At 40.7% G+C, this 22507-nt stretch overlaps 1 protein-coding gene and 1 pseudogene across 1 annotated transcript in view; one reads left to right on the plus strand and one right to left on the minus strand.

Moving 5' to 3' along the window:
- Positions 1-22507, plus strand: part of tnni3k (TNNI3 interacting kinase) — a 52718-nt gene that overhangs the window by 25023 nt on the left and 5188 nt on the right. Inside the window, exons 14-21 of the mRNA XM_023971428.2 lie at positions 6729-6821; positions 6921-6978; positions 7209-7403; positions 18996-19100; positions 19308-19360; positions 20424-20476; positions 20844-20976; positions 21100-21209. Of these exons, the coding sequence (XP_023827196.1) occupies positions 6729-6821; positions 6921-6978; positions 7209-7403; positions 18996-19100; positions 19308-19360; positions 20424-20476; positions 20844-20976; positions 21100-21209 (800 nt within the window). The remainder of the gene's footprint in view (positions 1-6728; positions 6822-6920; positions 6979-7208; positions 7404-18995; positions 19101-19307; positions 19361-20423; positions 20477-20843; positions 20977-21099; positions 21210-22507) is intronic.
- Positions 14495-15713, minus strand: LOC111952593 (toll-like receptor 13; annotated as a pseudogene).

Here is a 22507-nt window from a genome sequence, read left to right on the forward strand (position 1 = left end):
ACACTAAGAAAAATTATATTATTTTATAACAAATGCACTTTCTCCCGCATTGGATAGTGGTCGCTGTCCGCGGTTCAGAAACACATCAGTGTGCTGTTGAATTGCTGCCTTTTTCTTGACCATGTTGTTATGTGCACAATAGCAAAGTTAAACAGCATATTGGTGTTGAGAACAATGCGGTGGAGGCAGCAGCAGAATGAGGAGATGAGAAAACAGCCCTTGACTTACTGTCTAAGACAGGTATTCCCAAACTGGGGTCCGCGCAAACTGGTGTCCACGCAATGCCGTCGGGGTACGCCAAATAAAAATGTGATTCAATTTTTTTATCATCACATTTTCAAACCGTCCATTTAGTAAGGCTTGCGTCCATAGAGACACATACCAGCTCTACTGGTAGTACTGCTACTACCAGCAGTACTACAGCAGTACTACACCTGCACCTGTTGATGACACAAGTTGTTCTGCTTCCACGAGCACATCCAATGCTAGCATCAGTAACTACATTTGTTGTTAGCTCAGCTAGYATGGACACTGACAGTTGTGAATCTGATGGAGCCGAAGAGCTACTGACCCCTTACCCGGGAAAGCACCGAACAACAGACAGGGACGTTGGACCATCGAAGAGGCGCAAATATGATGTGAACTACATTGATTTGGGGATCACTTACACTACCATTCAAARGTTTGGGGTCACTTAGAAATGTACTTGTTTTTGAAAGAAAAGCAAATTTTTGGTCCATTAAAATAGCATCAAATTGATACAGTGTAGACATTGTTAATGTTGTAAATCACAATTGTATCTAGAAACAGCTGATTTTTAATGGAATATCTACATAGGCGTACAGAGGTCCATTATCAGCAACCATCACTCCTGTGTTCCAATGGCACGTTGTGTTAGCTAATCCAAGTTTATAATTTTAAAAGGCTAATGGATCATTAGAAAACCTATTTGCAATTATGTTAGCACAGCTGAAAACTGTTGTTCTGATTAAAGAAGCAATAAAACCGGCATTCTTTAGACTAGTTGAGTATCTGGAGCATCAGCATTTGTGGGTTCGATTACAGGCTCAAAATGGCCAGAAACAAAGAACTTTCTTCTGAAACTCGTCAGTCTATTCTTGTTCTGAGAAATTAAGGCTATTCCATGCGAGAAATTGCCAAGAAACTGAAGATCTCGTACAATCTGTGTACTACTCCCTTCACAGAACAGCGCAAACTGGCTCTAACCAGAATAGAAAGAGGAGTGGGAGGCCCCGGTGCACAACTGAGCAAGAGGACAAGTACATCGGAGTGTCTAGTTTGAGAAATAGACGCCTCACAAGTCCTCAACTGGCAGCTTCATTAAATAGTACCCGCAAAACACCAGTCTCAATGTCAACAGTGAAGAGGCGACTCCGGGATGCTGGCCTTCTATGCAGAGTTGCAAAGAAAAAGCCATATCTCAAACTGTCCAATAAAAATAAAAGATTAAGATGGGCAAAAGAACACAGACACTGGACAGAGGAACTCTGCCTAGAAGGCCAGCATCCCGGAGTCGCCTTTTCCTGCTTCTGTTGCCTGTTTGAGTGTTTGTTTAACAGCCTATTGATTCCGTGAACACCAAGCCTGAAGCAACTACATGTGAACTAAACAATTCCACAAATKCATCTGTTTTTAATCTTTGCTTTCCTGTAATAAAGGCGTTACACTTTTTTTTCCATTTGAACAGCCTCTCCGGTATAAATTATAATTATTTAGTGTTGTTTAAGCTGTTCCAAATTGTCCGAAAAATTATATTTATAACTATAATAGCGCTCCTTTTTCGTGATCTCCTTCTTAATGTTATTATTATTATAATAATTATTATAATAATAAGTAATGTCATTATTATTAGTAGGCTTAGTATAGCAGCCTTGTATAACCACCATCGAGCTGTAAGCCTAAAACCGCATCCTGTTTAGTCTAAATATCGTAACTTACTTAGGCCTATATTTCAATTCTTAAATAGGCTACTGTATCAATCAATCATTCATTTGTTCATGTCATCACACAGCATACGAGTCATTCATGATTTGAAATGCAATCAAGAATTTTAGTTTTCATATAAAATAAAGCAAACCTTAAATAATTAACTTAAACAATAAATAAAACGTTCCAATTCGGAAAATTGCATTCACTAATGAATGCGACTGCTTTTAGTCTTTACTGTAATAAATGCTTAACAAAGAAAACATTACAACAGACTCTCTGGCACGCTTATAATGTATTGAGTGTTTACATTGTTCCAAACGCTCAGGGAAATTATATTGTATTCTATACAGCACCTGTTTGGCACACATAATATGCACGCAGCTCTTGCTCCTCACCTTCTTTTTCTTGATCTCCAGTATTTTCCACAACTAGTCACATTTATTCCACACATCTGACTTCCCCTTTACCTCCTGAGCAACCAGTAAACATTCCCCCGTTTCGAGTTTATTTGTCACTTACTCTGCATCCATTTTGCTGTCACGTGTTCAGAGTTTGTAATAACCAATTTATTGTTGTGATTATGATATGCTATAGGTCAGGCCCTATTGTGTCCTATTCCGACGGAATTAGTTTTACTAGGGGATGTCGGCTAAACATAATTATGTGCACAAGCACAAAACACCACATCTGTAATTTTAGTCCCGTCCCAATCTGCCATGTCATTCATTTTTACATGGCAGGAGAGAAACAATTCCAGCCAGATTAACCTTCTGTTTATTGGTGAACTCCAAGGTCTTCTGATAATACTAGTCCCGTGTGAATCGACATCCCTGTGTTTTGAGAAAAATATCTGAGTTTGACAAGTGTTGCTCGTGGTTTGCAAAAGATAACAATAACTGATTGGATAAAATTTAACTAAGTGCCACATGAGCTATATATGAATGGCCTACATCAACTTTCACAGTGAATGTTTTTGTTTATATATTTTGTCCGTATTAATTGAATATTGCCAAATGCATCAGTAAAACAAAATATTGTGCCTATTTAATGCAACCCTTGTCACGGCCGTTGAAAGAACTTGACCAAGGTGCAGCGTGGTAAGCGTACATATTCCCTTTTATTAGGTGATCAAATCAAATCAAATTTATTTATATAGCCCTTCTAACATCAGCTGATATCTCAAAGTGCTGTACAGAAACCCAGCCTAAAACCCCAAACAGCAAGCAATGCAGATGTAGAAGCACGGTGGCTAGGATAAAACTCCCTAAAAGGCCAAAACCTAGGAAGAAACCTAGAGAGGAACCAGGCTATGAGGGGTGGCCAGTCCTCTTCTGGCAGTGCCGGGTGGAGATTATAACAAACATGGCCAAGATGTTGAAATGTTCTAAATGACCAGCATGGTCAAATAAAATAATCACAGTAGTTGTCGAGGGTGCAGCAAGTCAGCAACTCAGGAGTAAATGTCAGTTGGCTTTTCATAGCCGATCATTCAGAGTATCTCTACCGCTCCTACGGTAGACAAAACAATAAACAATACCAAACAACCGTGAAGCGTAAGGCTAAGTGCCACAAACAAAGTTAACTTCCCACCAAGACAGGTGGGAAAAAGGGCTACCGAAGTATGGTTCTCAATCAGAGACAACGATAGACAGCTGTCCCTGATTGAGAACCCTACCCGGCCAAAACATAGAAATGCAAATAATAGAACGAAAGAACATAGAATACCCACCCCAAATCACACCCTGACCCAACCAAATAAAGACATTTAAAGGATCTCTAAGGTCAGGGCGTGACAACCCTTGCTTTTAATAGATCACAAAGCAGCATACAACTGACCTAAACGTTTGAAATTATAAATTCACTTTCTCATCTAAACCCTTAAAAAATGTAACTGTTTAGCTCACATCTGGGGGCATTTAGGAAGTATACAGATCGCTAAAATATCCTAATGATTATGATCACACTTTCTCAATTCAAATATTATGGCGACACTATACCAAAGATGGTTTGGTATGGTTTAGAAACTTGGGAACCAAGCTCAAGTTACCAGTGTGGCCCTATCACCTGGAGATGTTGAAATACTGTATCTTCATGCCTAGAATAAAAACCTCCAGGCTTCCGTCAAAACTGTCAGTTTATAGAAAATATATATTTAAAAAAATTACAAGGGAGAAAATTAATCCCGTCCGAATCGTACTCTGGAATAACGGACATTCTGGAGTACTTATTAGATAACCAATGTTCTCTAATAATACTATTTCCGTGAGAATAGGTCTTTGGTCACATACAAGCGATGCATACATGTGTCCCGTTAAGAGGTCCCGTTAAGAGGTTCAGGGAATAGGGACTGTTTTTCCTAAACAAATCAGGGATTTTGGTAACTTTTCAGTCAGAAATTGTGTAATTACAGTGCATTCGGAAAGTATTCCCCTTGACAATTTCCAAATGTTGTTACATCACAGCCTTATTCTAATATGGATTAAATCATTTTTTACCCTTCATCAATCAACACACAATACCCCATAATGACAAAACCATTTATTTTGAATTTTGTGCAAATGTATTATTAATTCAAAACTGAAACATCACATTTACATAAGTATTCAGACCCTTTACTCAGTACTTTGTTGAAGCACCTTTGGCAGTGATTACAGCCTCGAGTCTTCTTGGGTATGATGCTATAGACTTGGCACACCTGTATTTGGAGAGTTTCTCCCATTCTTCTCTGCAGATCCTCTCAAACTCTGTCAGGTTGGATGGGGAGTGTCACTGCACAGCTATTTTCAGGTCTCTCAAGAAATATTAGATCAGGTTCAAGTAAGGGCTCTGGCTGGGCCACTCATAGACATTCAGATACTTTTCCCGAAGCCACTACTGCGTTATCCTGGCTGTGTGCTTAGTTTTGTTGTCCTGTTGGAAGGTAAACCTTCGCCCCTGTCTGAGGTCCTGAGTGCTCTGGAGCAGGTTTTCATCAAGGATCTCTTTGTACTTTGCTACGTTCATCTTTCCCTCGATCATGAGTAGTCTCCCAGTCCCTGCCGCTGAAAAACATCCCCACAGCATGATGCTGTCACCACCATGCTTCACCGTAGGGATGGTGCCAGGTTTCCTCCAGACGTGATGCTTGGCATTCAGGCTAATCTTGTTTCTCATGGTCTGAGAGTCTTTAGGTGCCTTTTGGCAAACTCCAACCGGGCTTTCGTGTCCCTTTTACTGAGGAGTGGCTTCCGTCTGGTCACTGCCATAAAGGCCTGATTGGTGAAGTGCTGCAGAGATGGTTGTCCTTCTGGAAGGTTCTCCCATCYCCACRGAGGAWCTCTGGAGCTMTGYCAGMGTGACCATCGGGTTCTTGGTCACCTCCCTGACCAAGGCCCTTCTCCCCTGATTGCTCAGTTTGGCCGGGCGGCCAGCGCTAGGAAGAGTCTTGGTGGTTCCAAACTTCTTCCATTTAAGAATGATGAAGACCCCTGTGTTAATGGGGACCTCAATGCTGCAGAAATGTTTTGGTACCCTTCCCCAGATCTGTGCCTCAACACAATCCTGTCTCGGAGCTCTACGGATAATTCCTTCGACCTCATGGCTTTGTTTTTTCTCTGACATGCACTGTCTWWTGTGGGACCTTATATAGACAGGTGTGTGCCTTTCCAAATCAAGTCCAATCAATTGAATTGACCACAGGTGGACTCCAATCAAGTTGTAGAAACATCTCAAGGATGATCAATGGAAACAGGATGCACCTGAGCTCAATTTCGAGTCTCATAGCAAAGGGTCTGAATATTTATGTAAATAAGGTATTTTGTTTTATTATTTTTATATACATTTGCTAAAATTTCGAAAAACTGTTTTTGTTTTGTCTTTATGGGGTATTATGTGTAGATTTAATCAATTTTAGAATAAGGCTGTAATGTCACAACATGTGAAAAAAGGGAAGGGGTCTGAATACTTTCCGAATGCACTGTATCTTCAGCAACACAGACAACGTGTTAAACACTTTGATGTTCAGTGGTGGTCGCTGCAGCAGGGAGGAGAGAGAGACAACGTGTTAAACACTTTGATGTTCNNNGGTGGTCGCTGCAGCAGGGAGGAGAGAGAGACAAGGTGTTAAACACTTTGATGTTCTGTGGTGGTCGCTGCAGCAGGGAGGAGAGAGAGACAATGTGTTAAACACTTTGATGTTCTGTGGTGGTCGCTGCAGCAGGGAGTAGAGAGAGACAACGTGTTAAACACTTTGATGTTCTGTGGTGGTCGCTGCAGCAGGGAGGAGAGAGAGACAACGGGTGCTCGTCACGCAGTCACTTCCTGTCTTTTTTTACCACAGCGCAGCAAGTCTGAGCCAGGCCCGGCGCAATCAAATCAATTGCTGGCCGGACTCCCTCTAGTAATTTGTGTGTCTTAATTATTTAATCAAAAAGTATCAGACAAGCTCAGTGAATATAGTTGATTTGACTAAAACACATAGAATGGGTCAATGTTTGGGAAAAATACAAGTTTTAAACAATTTCGACAAATCAACTTGTCAAATGTACAGACGACTCTTGTTCGACAAAGATTTAGTCGGGGACAGCCCTAGACTGAGTGTGTCTTTTAATTATGATCTGGTAAACAATATAGTAAACATCAGGCTAATGATAATCTGTTGACTGACTGATGGTCAGTTATATATTTTCCTAGTTTAGCCTACCTGATTTCTGTTTGTTTTTGCCAAATTTCTTGATCGCTGATCACTTGATTCAAAATTAGATTTAAATGACCTTGAACATTTTACTATCTCTCTTTAGAAAAGGCAGATGTTCTTCTCCTCCGGGCCAGCCTCCACTCAAGCTTCCAACTGCAGCTCTCTGACCTGGAGTTCAATGAGATCATTGGTTCAGGTATTACGGACATATTCAACCCTATACTGTTTTCCTTAACAACATGCTTTATGCACATACAGACTATATTGAATAGTAGAATATATTTTCTACCCACAGGCTCCTTTGGAAAGGTCTACAGAGGCAAGTGTAAGAACAAGGTCGTTGCCATCAAAAGGTAGGTAAGCCTAAGGATTAACATCACTTACATTGGTTAGCACTGTTCTTGGCTCGCAAAACGAATGAAAATACTAACAACTAAAATACAACATAAAATGCTAAAATACAAACTACTTAAACACAAACTACTAAAATATTACAAACTACTAAAAAAATACAAACTACTAAAAATATGCTAAGACACAAATTAATTAAATATTAACTAACTTTTAATTCTCCTCTCTATAGGTATCGGGCCAACACATACTGCTCCAAGTCAGACGTGGACATGTTCTGCAGGGAGGTGTCCATCCTGTGTCGTCTCAACCACCCCTGTGTCATCCAGTTTGTGGGGGCATGTCTGGATGACCCCAGCCAGTTCGCCATCGCCACCCAATATGTCTCCGGGGGCTCCTTGTTCTCCCTGCTGCACGAGCAGAAGAGGTGAGGCCCTAAGCTGATCTCAGACCTGTCATTTGACTACACTGTCACTGTGTTTATAGCACTGTCAATGGCCAGGAACAGAAGAGGTGGTTCTGAACTGATCTTAGACCTGTCAATGGACTACTGCAYTCTTACTCTGTCTAAACACATACAGCAGTTTCGGAAAATATTCAGAACCATTCACTTTTTCCACATTTTGTGGAAAGAGAGAGAGAGAGAGAACAGATTAGAACAACAATTTAGTTCAGTTAATTTCTGATTCAGGAAATCCAGACAAGCATTGACTATATGTCAAATTATTACTTTGACCAATTATTCTTAATACCAATGTCTAAACATATGTCAAAGACAATGTTGAAATTATTTTTTCAAATTGACTTATACTCCCCATTATACTGTCAACTTCACCGCAGAGCCACAAGATCAAGAAGTTAGACCTATAACCCATTGTGAGAAATCCAAACAATCCAGCAGGCCTAATCTGGTGAGATTTGTATCAAAACAGAACAGAACAAACACCACAACAATACACTCCTTCACATATCACTCAAGGTGTGAAAACTTCAATCCAAAACCTCAGAGGACTAGTACCTCCCCCATTTTGACACATGACTCCCAATGTGTATAATGTGTAAAAAAAAAAAAACTACTACTGGTTAAAAATAAAACAAAATAATTTCAAATAACAAAATCGATTTAGAATCATACCCTTAATAAACTCCATAAAGAAAAATAATTGTACCCATACAGTCATACTAAAATAGACTTAAGGCAGCATACCCTTAGTCAAAGACAACGCCCTCTCCTTCTTCCCATTGGTCCAAATCACAAATATGGCTAAGAACTGTAAACTTCATCATACTGATCAATATTACAAATTACCTTCAAATCAGTATTACAAATTACCTTCAAATTCATTATCCAAATGGCTTTCCAATGAGGATCATCAAACCACACTGGAAAGGCAGGACAGAGGTCAGAGGTCATACAAACCATTCAAATAAGTGTTTCTGTCTATATTAGACTAATTATTGAAAAACAGTCAAACATTTCATACATGTCTTATCCCAGGTTTCCAGTAAGTTTCCAGTAGATTTTTTATCAAAAGAATTCACGTGTTTAATTAAAACTCTGAAAAWAGAAACTTCCGAAAATTGTGTGTGTGTGCCCCTTTAAGATACCTTGGCACTAAGACAAATGGAATACTCACTAAACCAAAAGGAAATAGAACACTCACAAGAAATCAAACATAGTATTTTAAAAACACCAACAAATAGTCATAACAAGAGTGTTGTGTGTGGGTATTTGCAAACCTTAAGTTTGCAAACATAAATGGCCAGGTCTTATTTCATTGGGTAGTTTAAGGGCTCATTCTCACTCACTGCTCTCCCCAAGACCATAGTCCCGGGAAACATTCCAAAGAAAGACAACGAAACCACCATTCTCCCAGAAAAAAAACACAACATTTAGTTAGCAGTCACTATACTACACCGAYTCAGCAACCCAAAAGTTATAACTACAAACAAAACCTGATAATAAGTCCACTGTAYGCCCTCAAATCATTAATYGTTTGTTTTAATGTACCCCAACGTTTATGTCTGTGTGCTTAATTTAGCATGACTATCTCGCCACCGAGTCTAACATTCAGTCCCATATTATATTATATGACTGGTCTCTCTTTTCCATAACCATGTAAAATTATCCTGGCATCATTACGAGACCAACGTCCAACAACATATGTACAAGATATTTCACATGAGATGTTTCCTGTAAACTCTCTAAMTGTAATACATTTTTTTTTGCAAATGTAGTCAATGTCTCATTGTAAGGAATCAGTGATCCTTTCCGGTAATCTAATCATTTCAACCTGTTGCATTAATTTAGTAAAAATATAAACCTGTTTAACAAATACAGAACCTTCAAAAAGTTTGTACTTTCTCATCAGCGTAATAGTCAAAACCAAACAGTAATGGATTTTAATGACTGGACACTGTTCCACGTAATGGAAACAGATTATAATGTTAGAATACATTAACTTCCTGTGGTACCTAAACTATAAAACCCAGCAACATTACATTAACTTCCTGTGGTACCTAAACTATAAAACCCAGCAACATTAAATCAGAAATGATCAAAGAATGTTTCCGGCTCAACTATTCAGACCTCTACTGCCAAYGTTCCACTGCGTTCCTTACAGCCCAGCGAGCCCAGCGAGCACGACTAACTATTCTATTCTTACCAGTAGGAAAAAATAGAACCATTCTCAAACAGTGTTCTGCGCTTATTTTTATTATACTAGGCAAGTCAGTGAAGAACAAATTCTTATTTTCAATGAAGGCCTAGGAACTGCCTTGTTTGGGGGCAGAACGACAGTTTTTTACCTCATCAGCCCGGGGATTTGATCTTGCAACCTTTCGGTTACTAGTCCAACACTCTAACCACTAGGCTACCCTAATCTCTACCGTAAGGTTAAAAACAAATTTGACAACTATCTCTTCTCTTGCGGCTTCCTACCTATGAAATGTCCAAGACTTTAAAAGTAAAATGTAATGCGGGCAAAATTATAAAATACATCAGTCAATCCATAAGAAGAAAAAAAAAACATTTCGGTGGGCACAATACTACAGCCATTTACTACCCACAACTTCGATTATAGCCTAGTTTTATCATGCAATAATTAATACCCATGTTTAATTATCAATTATGATCATGGTCACAGCTCTTTCGCAATTACTTATCTGCTATTAATAGAATTCATTAGATTTAGGTAACTGTCCCTTCTGATCAGACTACAGGTAATGAAACAAACACTTGCTGTTGTTGACAAGCATATATTCAAATCATATCCATATTATTCATATTTGATTCAGTTATTTAAATACTACTCCATTCTAAATATGTTATTCCAGCAGACCATTTAGGCAACAGACAAGACGTATTACCTCGAAATTGCCCCGCCATTCATGTTGAAAAAAATGTGCCTTGAACTAAGCAAGCTGCTAAAATGTTCAGTTTATATCTTAAACAAACACTGGCGGCAGGATCTGTCTTGGCAAAGCATACCAATAATTGAATTACAATCAGAAACCCAGATATTAGTCAATACCATAGATCCAATGCTATTGAAATGACGAAGAAATCCCGCAAATAACCCAATTACAATGGTTTGTAGTCATAACATCAGGCACATAATAATGACACAATTCCCAGATAATTGCCTTACAGGTCCACAGGGTTCTCCGCAGAGATTCTCACATGCGCAAAAGGAATAGATTAGCAGTCAACGAGTTAAATCGACATTCATTGATTAGGAAACAGATCTTGCGCTTTTCAATAAAAGCAGATGTTTTCTCATGCAACATATTCAAATTACTTTACTACGTCACATTAATCCCACAATCATTTGTTTGATGGATACTCTAGGCTTTGTACGACGTTATAAATTACGTCGAGATTCCATTTTAGGTCACTCTAACTTTATGGAAAAAGGTACTGATTATGAATATATCATCTGTGTGTTGAACATCCAAACTATTTTCAGATAATAAAGCTCAAGCACCAAGGAGATAAGATAGCATGTGTGTGTTACATAAATTGCATAGTTTTTTTTTACAAAAAAACAATGCAATTTGACATATCAGGTATCAAGCAGAAATGGACATGAAAAATAAAAATCATTTTGGTGACCATCAATATTACAAACTTACAGTATCATATTTATGCTCATATATATTATGTAAACTAATAGCAAAGAAAGGTTTTGGAATTAGCCTAATCCAGACCAAATTAAATCTGTGTGACATGATACCCTTTGGATTATCATTTTAGAATGTCAGTGTACTAGCTAGTACACATTGCAGGTTTTAATCATGACCAGAGGGACTGCCTAAGTGCCAAATTATCCTAGGTAGATTTAAAACAGCATAATTCTGCGGTTCTKGTGAGAACTGGCTAAATGTTTCACAAATTCATCCATGTTGAGGGAGCGTGCCYTCCTTCACTCAACACTGAGRAYTCCGAGGTGACTKAACCTGTCATCAACCATTGTTGTCCTAAAGTGGGTTTTAATCAGTTTTAAAGCTGAGAAGCTTCTGTCACAAGAAGCACTGCTGACTGGTGTAACAACAGAAATCTTACAAAGTGGAAATAGCTCATGGAAGACCTCTTTATAAGGTTCTAGAAACACAACAAAGTCAAGAAGAGTAGACGGTCTGTCCCTTCCTCCTTTCTCTCTCCTATCAAGAAGCYGCTTGGTTYGATGAATCTCATGTTTGAGGTCCTCTAAATCKGACTCAAAGGTCTGAGCAAAGGCAAACAGAGGCTCCTCATTCAAGAATGTTGTACTCTTTAGGTTGAGAGACKGGACCCCTTGCRTTATCTCACAATTSTTCTTTGAAAAACACCTCTGCAGCTCAGCTGTGAGACTGTCAAGCACTTGATAAAAGATAGCTCTTTGGAAGCTCTCACCATCACTTTGGTCWCTATTTTTCTGTCCTASAGTGCTCATCATCAATGAGTTGTGAAATCTTAAGCTTGTTTTAGGCTGTCTTTTACACACTGTTTGTACACTTATTTTGCAGTGCTCTGCAATCTCTTCAACCACTTTCCATAGTTCTCCAAAGTAACCSTCACTTCTGTAGTCCTGTAATGTGTCTGTAAGGGCACCTACTWGATCCACAGCYCTTGCTRGGTCATGAGAGCTTGATTGGAGCGTGTCAGAAAGACATTTGGCATCAYCAAGCACTTTACAAAAGRTAACCAAAAGYYCTATGAAATGTAAATCTGAGAAAGAAGACCCCTTACCTCCACTGATCTATCACCACTATTTTCAAGTGTAATATCCTGTAGCACTCCCAGAACTGCTGGAAGCGTGTCCCTCAGATTACGGCATGCCATGTATCTGCAKKCCCACCTTACATCCGTAAGTCTCTGTAGTTCCCTGGGCTGCTGCTGTGGATRCAGCTCTTTCTGAACTGCAAGCCACTTGAGATGAACRTATGAGCCAGATACAAAGTTATAAAGATTCTGCAGGAGAGAAAAACAGTTAACTGCCTCAGACACTGATTTTACAGCATCGACAAGAACCACATTCAAACAATGTGCATTACAGTGCACATAAAATGCAAATCTTGCACTGTTTTTAATCCGTGCAGACACACCAGAATGCTTTCCGCTCATTACGGTCTCTAGGAGACAGAACGCGTCTCCTTCCTGAGCAGTATGACGGCTGTGTAGGAATGATCCCATGGTGTTTATACTTGCGTACTATTGTTTGTACAGATGAACGTGGTACCTTCAGGCGTTTGGAAATTGCTCCCAAGGATGAACCAGACTTGTGGAGGTCTACAATTTTTTTCTGAGGTCTTGACTGATTTCTTTAGATTTTCCCATAATATCAAGCAAAGAGGCACTGAGTTTGAAGGTAGGCCTTGAAATACATCCACAGGTACACCTCCAATTGACTCAAATGATGTCAAATAGCCTTCAGAAGCTTCTAAAGCCATGACATCATTTTCTGGAATTTTCCAAGCTGTTTAAAGGCACAGTCAATTTAGTGTATGTAAACTTCTGACCCACTGGAATTGTGATACAGTGAATTTTAAGTGAAATAATCTGTCTGTAAACAATTGTTGGAAAAATTACTTGTGTCATGCACAAAGTAGATGTCCTAACCGACTTGCGAAAACTATAGTTTCTTAACAAGAAATTTGTGGAGTGGTTGAAAAACGAGTTTTAATGACTCCAACCTAAGTGTATGTAAACTTCCGACTTCAACTGTACCTCATACTAAGATTGTTCAGTCATAGCTGGTTGAACCCCCCCCTGGTGACTGGGGGCACCGTAAGCCACTTTGGGTTCATCCTCTGGTCATCTGCYTCTGGTGCTGTCTCCCAGATGCCAGGAAGATTAGGAATACTGAGGCCTTAGTTCTGTTCCTCCAGGCTCCCTCTTATCTCGGTGACACCCACCAGATATCTATGGAATGCTAGCTGTAGGTTTTTACCTAGTCATCACTTAATCAGTTGCCAGCCCCAGCTAAAAAAAACTCCTCTCAGTTCACTCAGAATGAAGGAAAGAAATGTCTTACTACAATATTAGTTAAGTTAATAATTTCTAACTATTAATCTCAAACAAATAAGGTGAATACATCATTTTTCCCTGACAGTTTTCATCTATATTTTTTGTAGCTGTCTATTTGCCAGTACATACCGATGCTGGCGCTCAACGAGCTGTATACGGTCATAAGCAAACAAGGAAATGCTCATCCAGAGGCAGCGCTCCTAGTGGCCGGGGACTTTAATGCAGGGAAACTTAAAWTWGTTTTACCTCATTTTTCCAGCATGTTAAATTTGCAACCAGAGGGAAAAAACTCTAGACCACCTTTACTACACACACAGAGATGCGTACAAAGCTYTCCCTCGCCCTCCATTTGGCAAATCTAACCATAACTATATCCTCCTGATTCCTGCTTACAAGTAAAAATGAAAAAAAGGTAGTACCAGTGACTCACTCAATACGGAAGTGGTCAGATGACGCAGATGCTAAGCTATAGGACTSTTTTTCTAGCAGAGACTGGAATATGTTCTGGGATTCTTCCRATGGCATTGAGGAGGACACCACATCAGTCACTGGCTTTATCAATAAGTGCATCGTAGACGTCGTCCCCTCAGTGGCTGTACGTAGATATCCCAACCAGAAGCCATGGACTACAGGCAACATCCGCACTGAGCTAAAGGGTAGAGCTGCCACTTTCAAGGAGCGGGACTCTAACCTGGACGCTTATAAGAAATCCCATTATGCCCTCCGACGAACCATCAAACAGGCAAAGCTTCAATACAGGACAAAGATTAAATCCTTCTACACCGGCTCCGATGCTCGTTGGATGTGGCAGGGCTTGCAAACTATTACGGACTACAAAGGGAAGCAGAGCCGCGAGCTGCCCAGTGRCACGAGCCTACYAGACGAGCTAAATTACATCTATGCGCGCTTTGAGGCAAGCAACACTGAAGCATGCGTGAGAGCACCAGCTGTTCCGGAWGCCTGTGTGATCACGCTCTCCATAGCYGATGTGAGTAAGACCTTTAAACAGGTCAACATTCACCACACAGGGTGTGGTGGCTGTTGTAGAGGCTGTCTGTGATGTTGTCCATGATGTCCTTCCCCAGCTGGAAGTCCCTGCTGTGTAGACCGAGACGAAGGAAGGGAGGCCCCCTCTGCTCTAGGCCCAGCAACAGCTGCTCCACCACCCAGTGCTYGTCTCTCCCACTGTACGACACAAATGCATCATAGTGGTGACGACCCCTGGGGTTGGGCMTCCACACGGTCTCCTCCAGCCAGCCACGGGCAATGTGGCAGAAGGCCATTAGGTAGTCCCCGGCCAGCTGATGGAGCAGCACCACCAGCATGAAGAGGAGCAGGCCCAGTGAGGTGCAGAGGAACAGGACAAAGCCCATGTCCAGGGAACAGTGGGCCGAAGAGTACCTGTGGAAGTYCTGGACGCCACCTTCGTTTTTGCATGTCAACTCCAATTCCCAATTTAGCTAAAAAATTACCTGGACTTGTATCTGTCTCCTGACCCAGCCAGGCGTTGTCACAGCTGCAGTGCAGGCAAGGACTGAAGAACTCCATATTCATCAGGCTGGTCAGTGGCTCTGGAAAGCCCTCTAACATGCTAAACTCCTCTCGGGATTGGACTTGAATCAAAATGAGGGAGTGCAGGTCTCTGCTCAGATCCTCCTCCAGAGTGAGGATCCTACATTAGATCAAGCTCAGGCTCTCCAGCCTGGTTAGGTTGTGGAACATGATGCGCAGCACTGTCTGCACGATGAGGTCCACTCCTGTCAGCTTCAGATGCCTCAGCTGCACAAGCCTGTTCAGGTTATTCATGTCCACAGTTGGTTCTCTCACAAACTCTGGTGAGAGAACCAACTCAAACTCAAACTCCAGCAGAAAGAGGAAGTACTTTGCGACGAAGTGAGACCCACACAGAAGATGTCCTGTTACAGCCCTGAGATTGACAACAGACTGAAAKAATGGTCTCCAGCAGTCCTGGAAGATCACATTCAATGGAGTGAAGAGCTGCAGGGTGAAGCCTGGTTTTGGGGTGCTGTTGCTGCCGACGGTGATGTTGAGAGGACACCAGGAGCTTATAATCATGTTAGTCAGCGCTTGAGGGAAGACTCRACCGAATATGTGCGTCAGATTCACACTCACATGTTTCTCCCACTGGCTGGATGGATGGTGAATGTACCCTGAATCTATGGTTGTCAGCGAAGTGAGGTGGATGAATGCAAATGCTGCAATTTGCATGATGGGATTATTGAACAGTGTTAAAGTCTCTAAGCTTTGCAGGCCAGAGAAACTGTTCTCTGTAGTCTGAGAGATCTTGTTACTCCCTAGTTCTAGGAACCTCAATTCAGCTGTTCAGTTGTTGTATAATTATGCTCTACATAATGAGATATGAATTTGGTGGTCATCCAATTGAATGAAGACTGGCAGTTCTTCCACTGCTTTTCGTGCAAGCTGTGTTGTATCTGTGTGCATCTATGTATCTTGTGCATCTCATTTTTATATCTTGCACATAATGTGCGATCTCTCCTGGATCTGTTGTTTAGACACATTGAGAGGCGTAGGGGCAGATCAGTTTATTTTTACGCCCTTCTTTCTCACTTCCCCTTTCTCTGTCCCGACACTACGCATCTTACTGGTCTGTGACTCACTGACACGGTTAGATGGGAATAAAGCAGCCCAACAGTTAACACACAGGAACTTTATTTAAACACACTGAGGAAGATGAACAAGGGGATGCATATGGGGATGAAAGGTTGGAATCRGTAGAGTTTAAGAGTTTGAGAGGCAGATTTATGGTACCCCCTAGACTCTCGAGCTCAGGTCGTGGGGAGATGAGGTGTGAGGGAGTGTGAGGGAGTGTATGGGTTCTGTATAAGGAAAAGAAAGACAATGAATATACTGTACATACGATATGACAAGAACATAATAACAGTAATGAAGGACTGTATAAATGACATATAATCAGTAAACATGTTTACAGGTTAAAAGCTATACAGAGGCAGCATACATAATGCAACAACAATTAACAACTAACTATTAAGAACAATATATATTGTCACACAACTCACATTGGGCACGCACACCATCCCACAAGCCAAGACAGAGATACTGTATGAGTTTGTTCAGTTGTTGATGGGCAGAGACAGAGTTGTTACTGTTGTTAACTGTGTTACTGAGGGACACTGACAGTATTGTGCGACCTGTATRGTCAATAGGATGGGCAGATGTCCAGCATCCTATCAGGGCACAGGTCACACAGGTCAGAAAGAGTTTGAGAGGCAGATTTATGATACCCCCTAGACTCTCGAGCTCAGGTCGTGGGGAGATGGAGTGTGCAGCTCAGGGTTGTGAGGTGYTGATAACAGTCACCGGCAGGGAATTCGTAACAGTATATCTTTCTCACATTTAAACTTTCGTAAAACACTTTACTATAGGTTTCCTTATGAATGCATCCATAAATCCTTTACAACAGCTAATCTCAGCAAAAAAATAAACGTCCTCTCACTGTCAACTGCGTTTATTTTCAGCAAACTTAACATGTGTAAATATTTGTATGAACATAACAAGATTCAACAACTGAGACATAAACTGAACAAGTTTCACAGACATGTGACTAACAGAAATGGAATAATGTGTCCCTGAACAAAGGGTGGGGGGTCAAAATCAAAAGTAACAGTCAGTATCTGRTGTGGCCACCAGCTGCATTAAGTACTGCAGTGCATCTCCTCCTMATGGACTGCACCAGATTTGCCAGTTCTTGCTGTGAGATGTTACCCCACTCTTCCACCAAGGCACTTGCAAGTTCCCGGACATTTCTGGGGGGAATGGCCCTAGCCCTCACCCTCCGATCCAACAGGTCCCAGACATGCTCAATGGGATTGAGATCCGGGCTCTTCGCTGGCCATGGCAGAACACGGACATTCCTGTCTTGCAGGAAATCACGCACAGAACGAGTAGTATGGCTGGTGGCATTGTCATGCTGGAGGGTCATGTCAGGATGAGCCTGCAGGAAGGGTACCACATGAGGGAGGAGGATGTATGCCCTGTAATGCACAGCATTGAGTTTGCCTGCAATGACAACAAACTCGGTCCGATGATGCTGTGACACACCGCCCCGACCATGACGGACCATCCACCTCCAAATTGATCCTGCTCCAGAGTACAGGCCTCGGTGTAACGCTCATTCCTTTGACGATAAACGCGAATCCGACCATCACCCCTGGTGAGACAAAACCGCGACTCATCAGAGAAGAGCAGTTTTAGCCAGTCTTGTCTGGGCCAGCGACCGTGGGTTTGTGCCCATAGGCGACGTTGTTGCCGGGGTTGTCTGTTGAGGACCTGTCTTCCAACAGGCCTACAAGCCCTCAGTTCAGCCTCTCTCAGCCTTTTGCCAGGAATTTACGACCTGAGATAACAGAACCTGGGTGTAGGAGAGAGTGAGAGAGGGGGAAGCCACAATCTATACCCAGAAAGGGCCACATCATGACACCTCCTTGCAGCATGCCCAAGGCACATTCACGCAGATGAGCAGGGACCCTGGGCATCTTTCTTTTGGTGTTTTTCAGAGCCAGTAGAAAGGCATCTTGAGTGTCCTAAGTTTTCATAACTGTGACCTTAATTGCCTACCGTCTGTAAGCTGTTAGTGTTTTAATGACCGTTCCACAGGTGCATGTTCCTTAATTGTTTATGGTTCATTGAACAAGCATGGGAAACAGTGTTTAAACCCTTTACAATGATGATCTGTGAAGTTATTTGGATTTTTATGAATTGTCTTTTCAAGACAGGGTCCTGAAAAAGGGACGTTTCTTTTTTTGCTGAGTTTATATAACACATTATATAAACTTGTCGTAAGCAGTCATAAGTAGTTTTAAATATTCATTAGTAATGACAGGAGATGCTATAGGGATTCATTATAACCGGTTTTATAACATCTCATGCCGCTACTCATAACTATTTCAAAATACTTATGACAGTTTAGGAATGTTATAATGTGTTATATAGCTGTTATAAAGGCTTTGTTCATAAGGACACCTTCATTAAAGCGTTACTTAAACGTTTTAATTGGTATRTAAGTATAATGTTTAGTGCTGTTGTCGATCCATCATCCAGTATTTTTTATTGACATTTGTCTACTTGAAAACGTGCAGATTGTGGCTGTAAAACAATTGTTGTGAACTGTGTAATGTCTTATTTCTTGGTAGTGTCTTTACATTCGTTTCTCCCACTTATCATCATTGATCTATACTAAGTGTTACTCTGATACATGTTTTGTCATACCTGTGGTATACGGTCTGATATACCACGGCTGTCAACCAATCGGCGTTCAGGGCTCAATCCACCCAGTTTATAATAAGTGTTACTCTGCATTTAGATAAAGTCTAACAGTCTATGAGCTGACTTATTGATCTTCTGCTGTGTGCCGTGGTATCAGTTGATTGGCAGGGCCAGGCAGCATCGATCTGTGTTACTTAGTGTTGGGGTTGTTCCTCTAATGATGTGTAATGATGTGTCAACGGACAGGATCATCGACCTGCAGTCCAAGCTCATCATCGCCATCGACGTGGCCAAGGGCATGGAGTACCTGCACAACCTCACTCAGCCCATCATCCACAGGGACCTCAACAGGTCGGTGGAGGGTGGGGGTCAGTGGGGTTTTGTGTGTGGGGGTGGGGTGATGTGCTGGGTGCATGTGTGTTTTGTGGGGAATTGGGTCTCACCCTATGTAGAAATGAAGCATAATGAGCGGTATAGATGTTGAATTGAAGCTATAGTGACTATGTGAAATTAAGTGTTTTGAGTTATTCTTCCAATCATGACATTTGCTACTTTTAGTCACAACATTCTGCTCTATGAGGACGGGCATGCTGTGGTGGCTGATTTTGGAGGTAAGCAACAAAATACAGCACCAGTCAAAAATTTGGACACACCTACTCATTCAAGGGTTAGTCTTTATTATTATGACTATTTTCTACATTGTAGAATAATAGTGAAGACATCAAAACTATGAAGTAACACATATGGAATCATGTACATGTTGTAACCAAAAAAGTGTTAAATAATAACAAATCATTTGAGATTCTTCAAAGAAGCCACCCTTTTTAAAGGTATTTTCTTGTAAGTAAGCATTTCACTGTAAGGTTGTATTTGGCGCATGGGACGATTTTGGGGGGATTTGATTTGATGGTTTTTCCAACTGACCTTCATGTCTTAAAGTAATAGTGGACTGTCGTTTCTCTTTGCTTATTTGAGCTGTTCTTGCCATAATATAGACTTGGGCTTTTACCAAATAGGGCTATCTTCTGTATGCCAGCCCTAACCTCTCACAACACAACTGATGGCTCAAACGAGTTAAGAAGGAAAGAAATTCCTCTAATTAACTTTTAACAAGGCACACGACAAGAGTGTCATAACATAACATAACTATCATAACACATTATAGCACTTGTCATAAGCTGTGCAAAGCTGGCCTCTTTGAAGAATCTCAAATATAAAATATATTTTGATTTGTTTAACACTTTTTTGGTTACTACATGATTCCATATGTGTTATTTCATAGTTTTGATGTCATTGCTGTTATTCTACAATGTAGAAAATAGCAAAAATAAAGAAAAACCCTGGAATGAGTAGATGTGTCCAAACTTTTGACTGGTACAGTATAAACATACAATATAATGAAGACAGATTACAGTTGGTAAAGTAGCCATTTCCTATAGTGAATTTGTCATAAATGCCCAATAACAGCTAGTTTTCAGATTATATTTCCCTCCCCTCCCGACTCAGACCACTCCAAGACAGTCCTAACAAAATGCTTGCTTGAGAAATTTTTATGGGAAACTATTATAGTAAGGTACTAAATTGTTACACAGAAGTGATTTGATATTGAAATAAAAATGGCTGCCTCACTAACCTCATTATTAGAATCTTGAAACCCTTTTTTTCTCTCTTTAGAATCCAGATTTCTGTTATCCGAGGTTGTGGACAATATGACCAAGCAGCCAGGGGTTAGTCCAACTTCCTGGTTCACCAAACCATAAATGTGTGTGTGTGTGTTTAACTATACTTGTGGGGACCAGAAGTCCCCAAATATCTGTCCCCACAAGGTCAAATGCTATTTCTAGTAGGTTTAGGGTTAAGGTTAGATTTTGGGATTAAGATTAGGATAATGGAAAATAGGATTTTGAATGGTTATAAATTGTGTGTCCCCACAAGGTTAATTAAATGTGGGTGTGTGTGCGTGCGTGCGTGTGAGTCGGTGTCAGTGCGTGCGTGCGTTATGCTCCCTGGAGTGAAGCCTTCGCTGAGGAACCATTTGTCCATGGTAGCCAGAGTGTTTTGCATTGCTAATTTGACTCTTGTGTTGGTGTACAGAACCTGCGCTGGATGGCCCCAGAGATATTCACCCAGTGTACACGCTATACCGTCAAGGCCGACATGTTCAGCTATGCCTTGTGTCTGTGGGAGCTGCTCACTGGAGAGATCCCCTTTGCCCACCTGAAACCTGGTAACCTTTGCATGATTAAAAACACACCAATCTGATACTGGTTTGGGAGAATGTGAATCAGTGAGTGAGTACTGGTTTGTTTCAAGCATGTTAATATGTTGGATTCTCCCTGTCCTCATCAAGCTGCAGCAGCTGCAGACATGGCCTACCACCACATACGGCCTCCTATTGGCTACTCCATACCCAAACCCATCTCTGCCATGCTAATGAGGGGCTGGAATGTCTGTCCAGAGGTCAGTGTCCTCCTACAATAGATAGATAGAGCGTAAAGACCCCTACATTTATGTGGGGGTTTACATTTATGTGGGGGTTTACATTTACATTTATGTACATTTAAGTTCTACGTATGCTAAATTCATATGAGCTAAGTTCATGTGAGCTAAATTCATATGAGCTAAGTTCATGTGAGCTAAATTCATGTGCTAAGTATGCTACGCTCATGTGAGCTAAGTGCTATGTATGCTAAGTTCATGTGAGCTAAATTCATGAGCTAACTATACTAAGTGCTACGTATACTTACATATGAGCTAAATTCATGTGAGCTAAGTTCATGTGCTAAGTATGCTACGCTCATGTGAGCTAAGTGCTAGGTGCTAATAACTGTTACTGTTATTATTAGTACCTAATTACTGTTGTTTTCACTTTCTCTTGCATAATTCAACAAGTGTGTCAATAGCAGGATACCCTTGGATTAAAAATCATCACGCTTGACTCTATATTACACCCATCTGAACATACATTTCATTGTTTGCGAGATCAGACATAATATCACTATAATCCGAGTGTTCATTTTCGAAAGTTGCTTTAATTTCAGCGGAACTAATTTGTATACATTTCAACTGTATTAATTATTACTTTTTCCAATTCCACAAAAACTTTATTTTGATGCGTGTTCATTTATCTTTCTTCTCTTTCTTGGTATGTTAGTGTTGAGACGATGCATTAAATCCCAGACAAAGCTTTATCGTTCTTATAGATTTAATGGAAAGACAATCTACTGTATTCCATTGAGCCCATTTCAGCCATTACCGGGGTGTCTTAAAGTGAAGTAGTCTCTGGCTCTGTGTTTGTTGTCAAATCAAATCAAATGTATTTGTCACATACACATGGTTAGCAGATGTTAATGGGAGTGTAGCGAAATGCTTGTGCTTCTAGTTCCGACCATGCAGTAATAACCAACAAGTAATCTAACCTAACAATTTCACAACTACTACCTTATACACACAAGTGTAAAGGAATGAATACATATATGTACATACAAATATATGAATGAGTGATGCCCGAACGGCATAGGCAAGATGCAGTAGATGGTATAGAGTACAGTATATACATATGAGATGAGTAATGTAGGGTATGTAAGCATTATATAAAGTGGCATTGTTTAAAGTGGCAAGTGATACATTTAATTACATCAAGATGGCAAGATGCAGTAGATGGTATAGCGTACAGTATATACATATGAGATGAGTAATGTAGGATATGTAAGCATTATATAAAGTGGCTAGTGATAAATTGATTACATACATTTTTC

The sequence above is a fragment of the Salvelinus sp. IW2-2015 genome, linkage group LG26 (genome assembly GCF_002910315.2).
Source record: "Salvelinus sp. IW2-2015 linkage group LG26, ASM291031v2, whole genome shotgun sequence".
NCBI lineage: Eukaryota > Metazoa > Chordata > Actinopteri > Salmoniformes > Salmonidae > Salvelinus > Salvelinus sp. IW2-2015.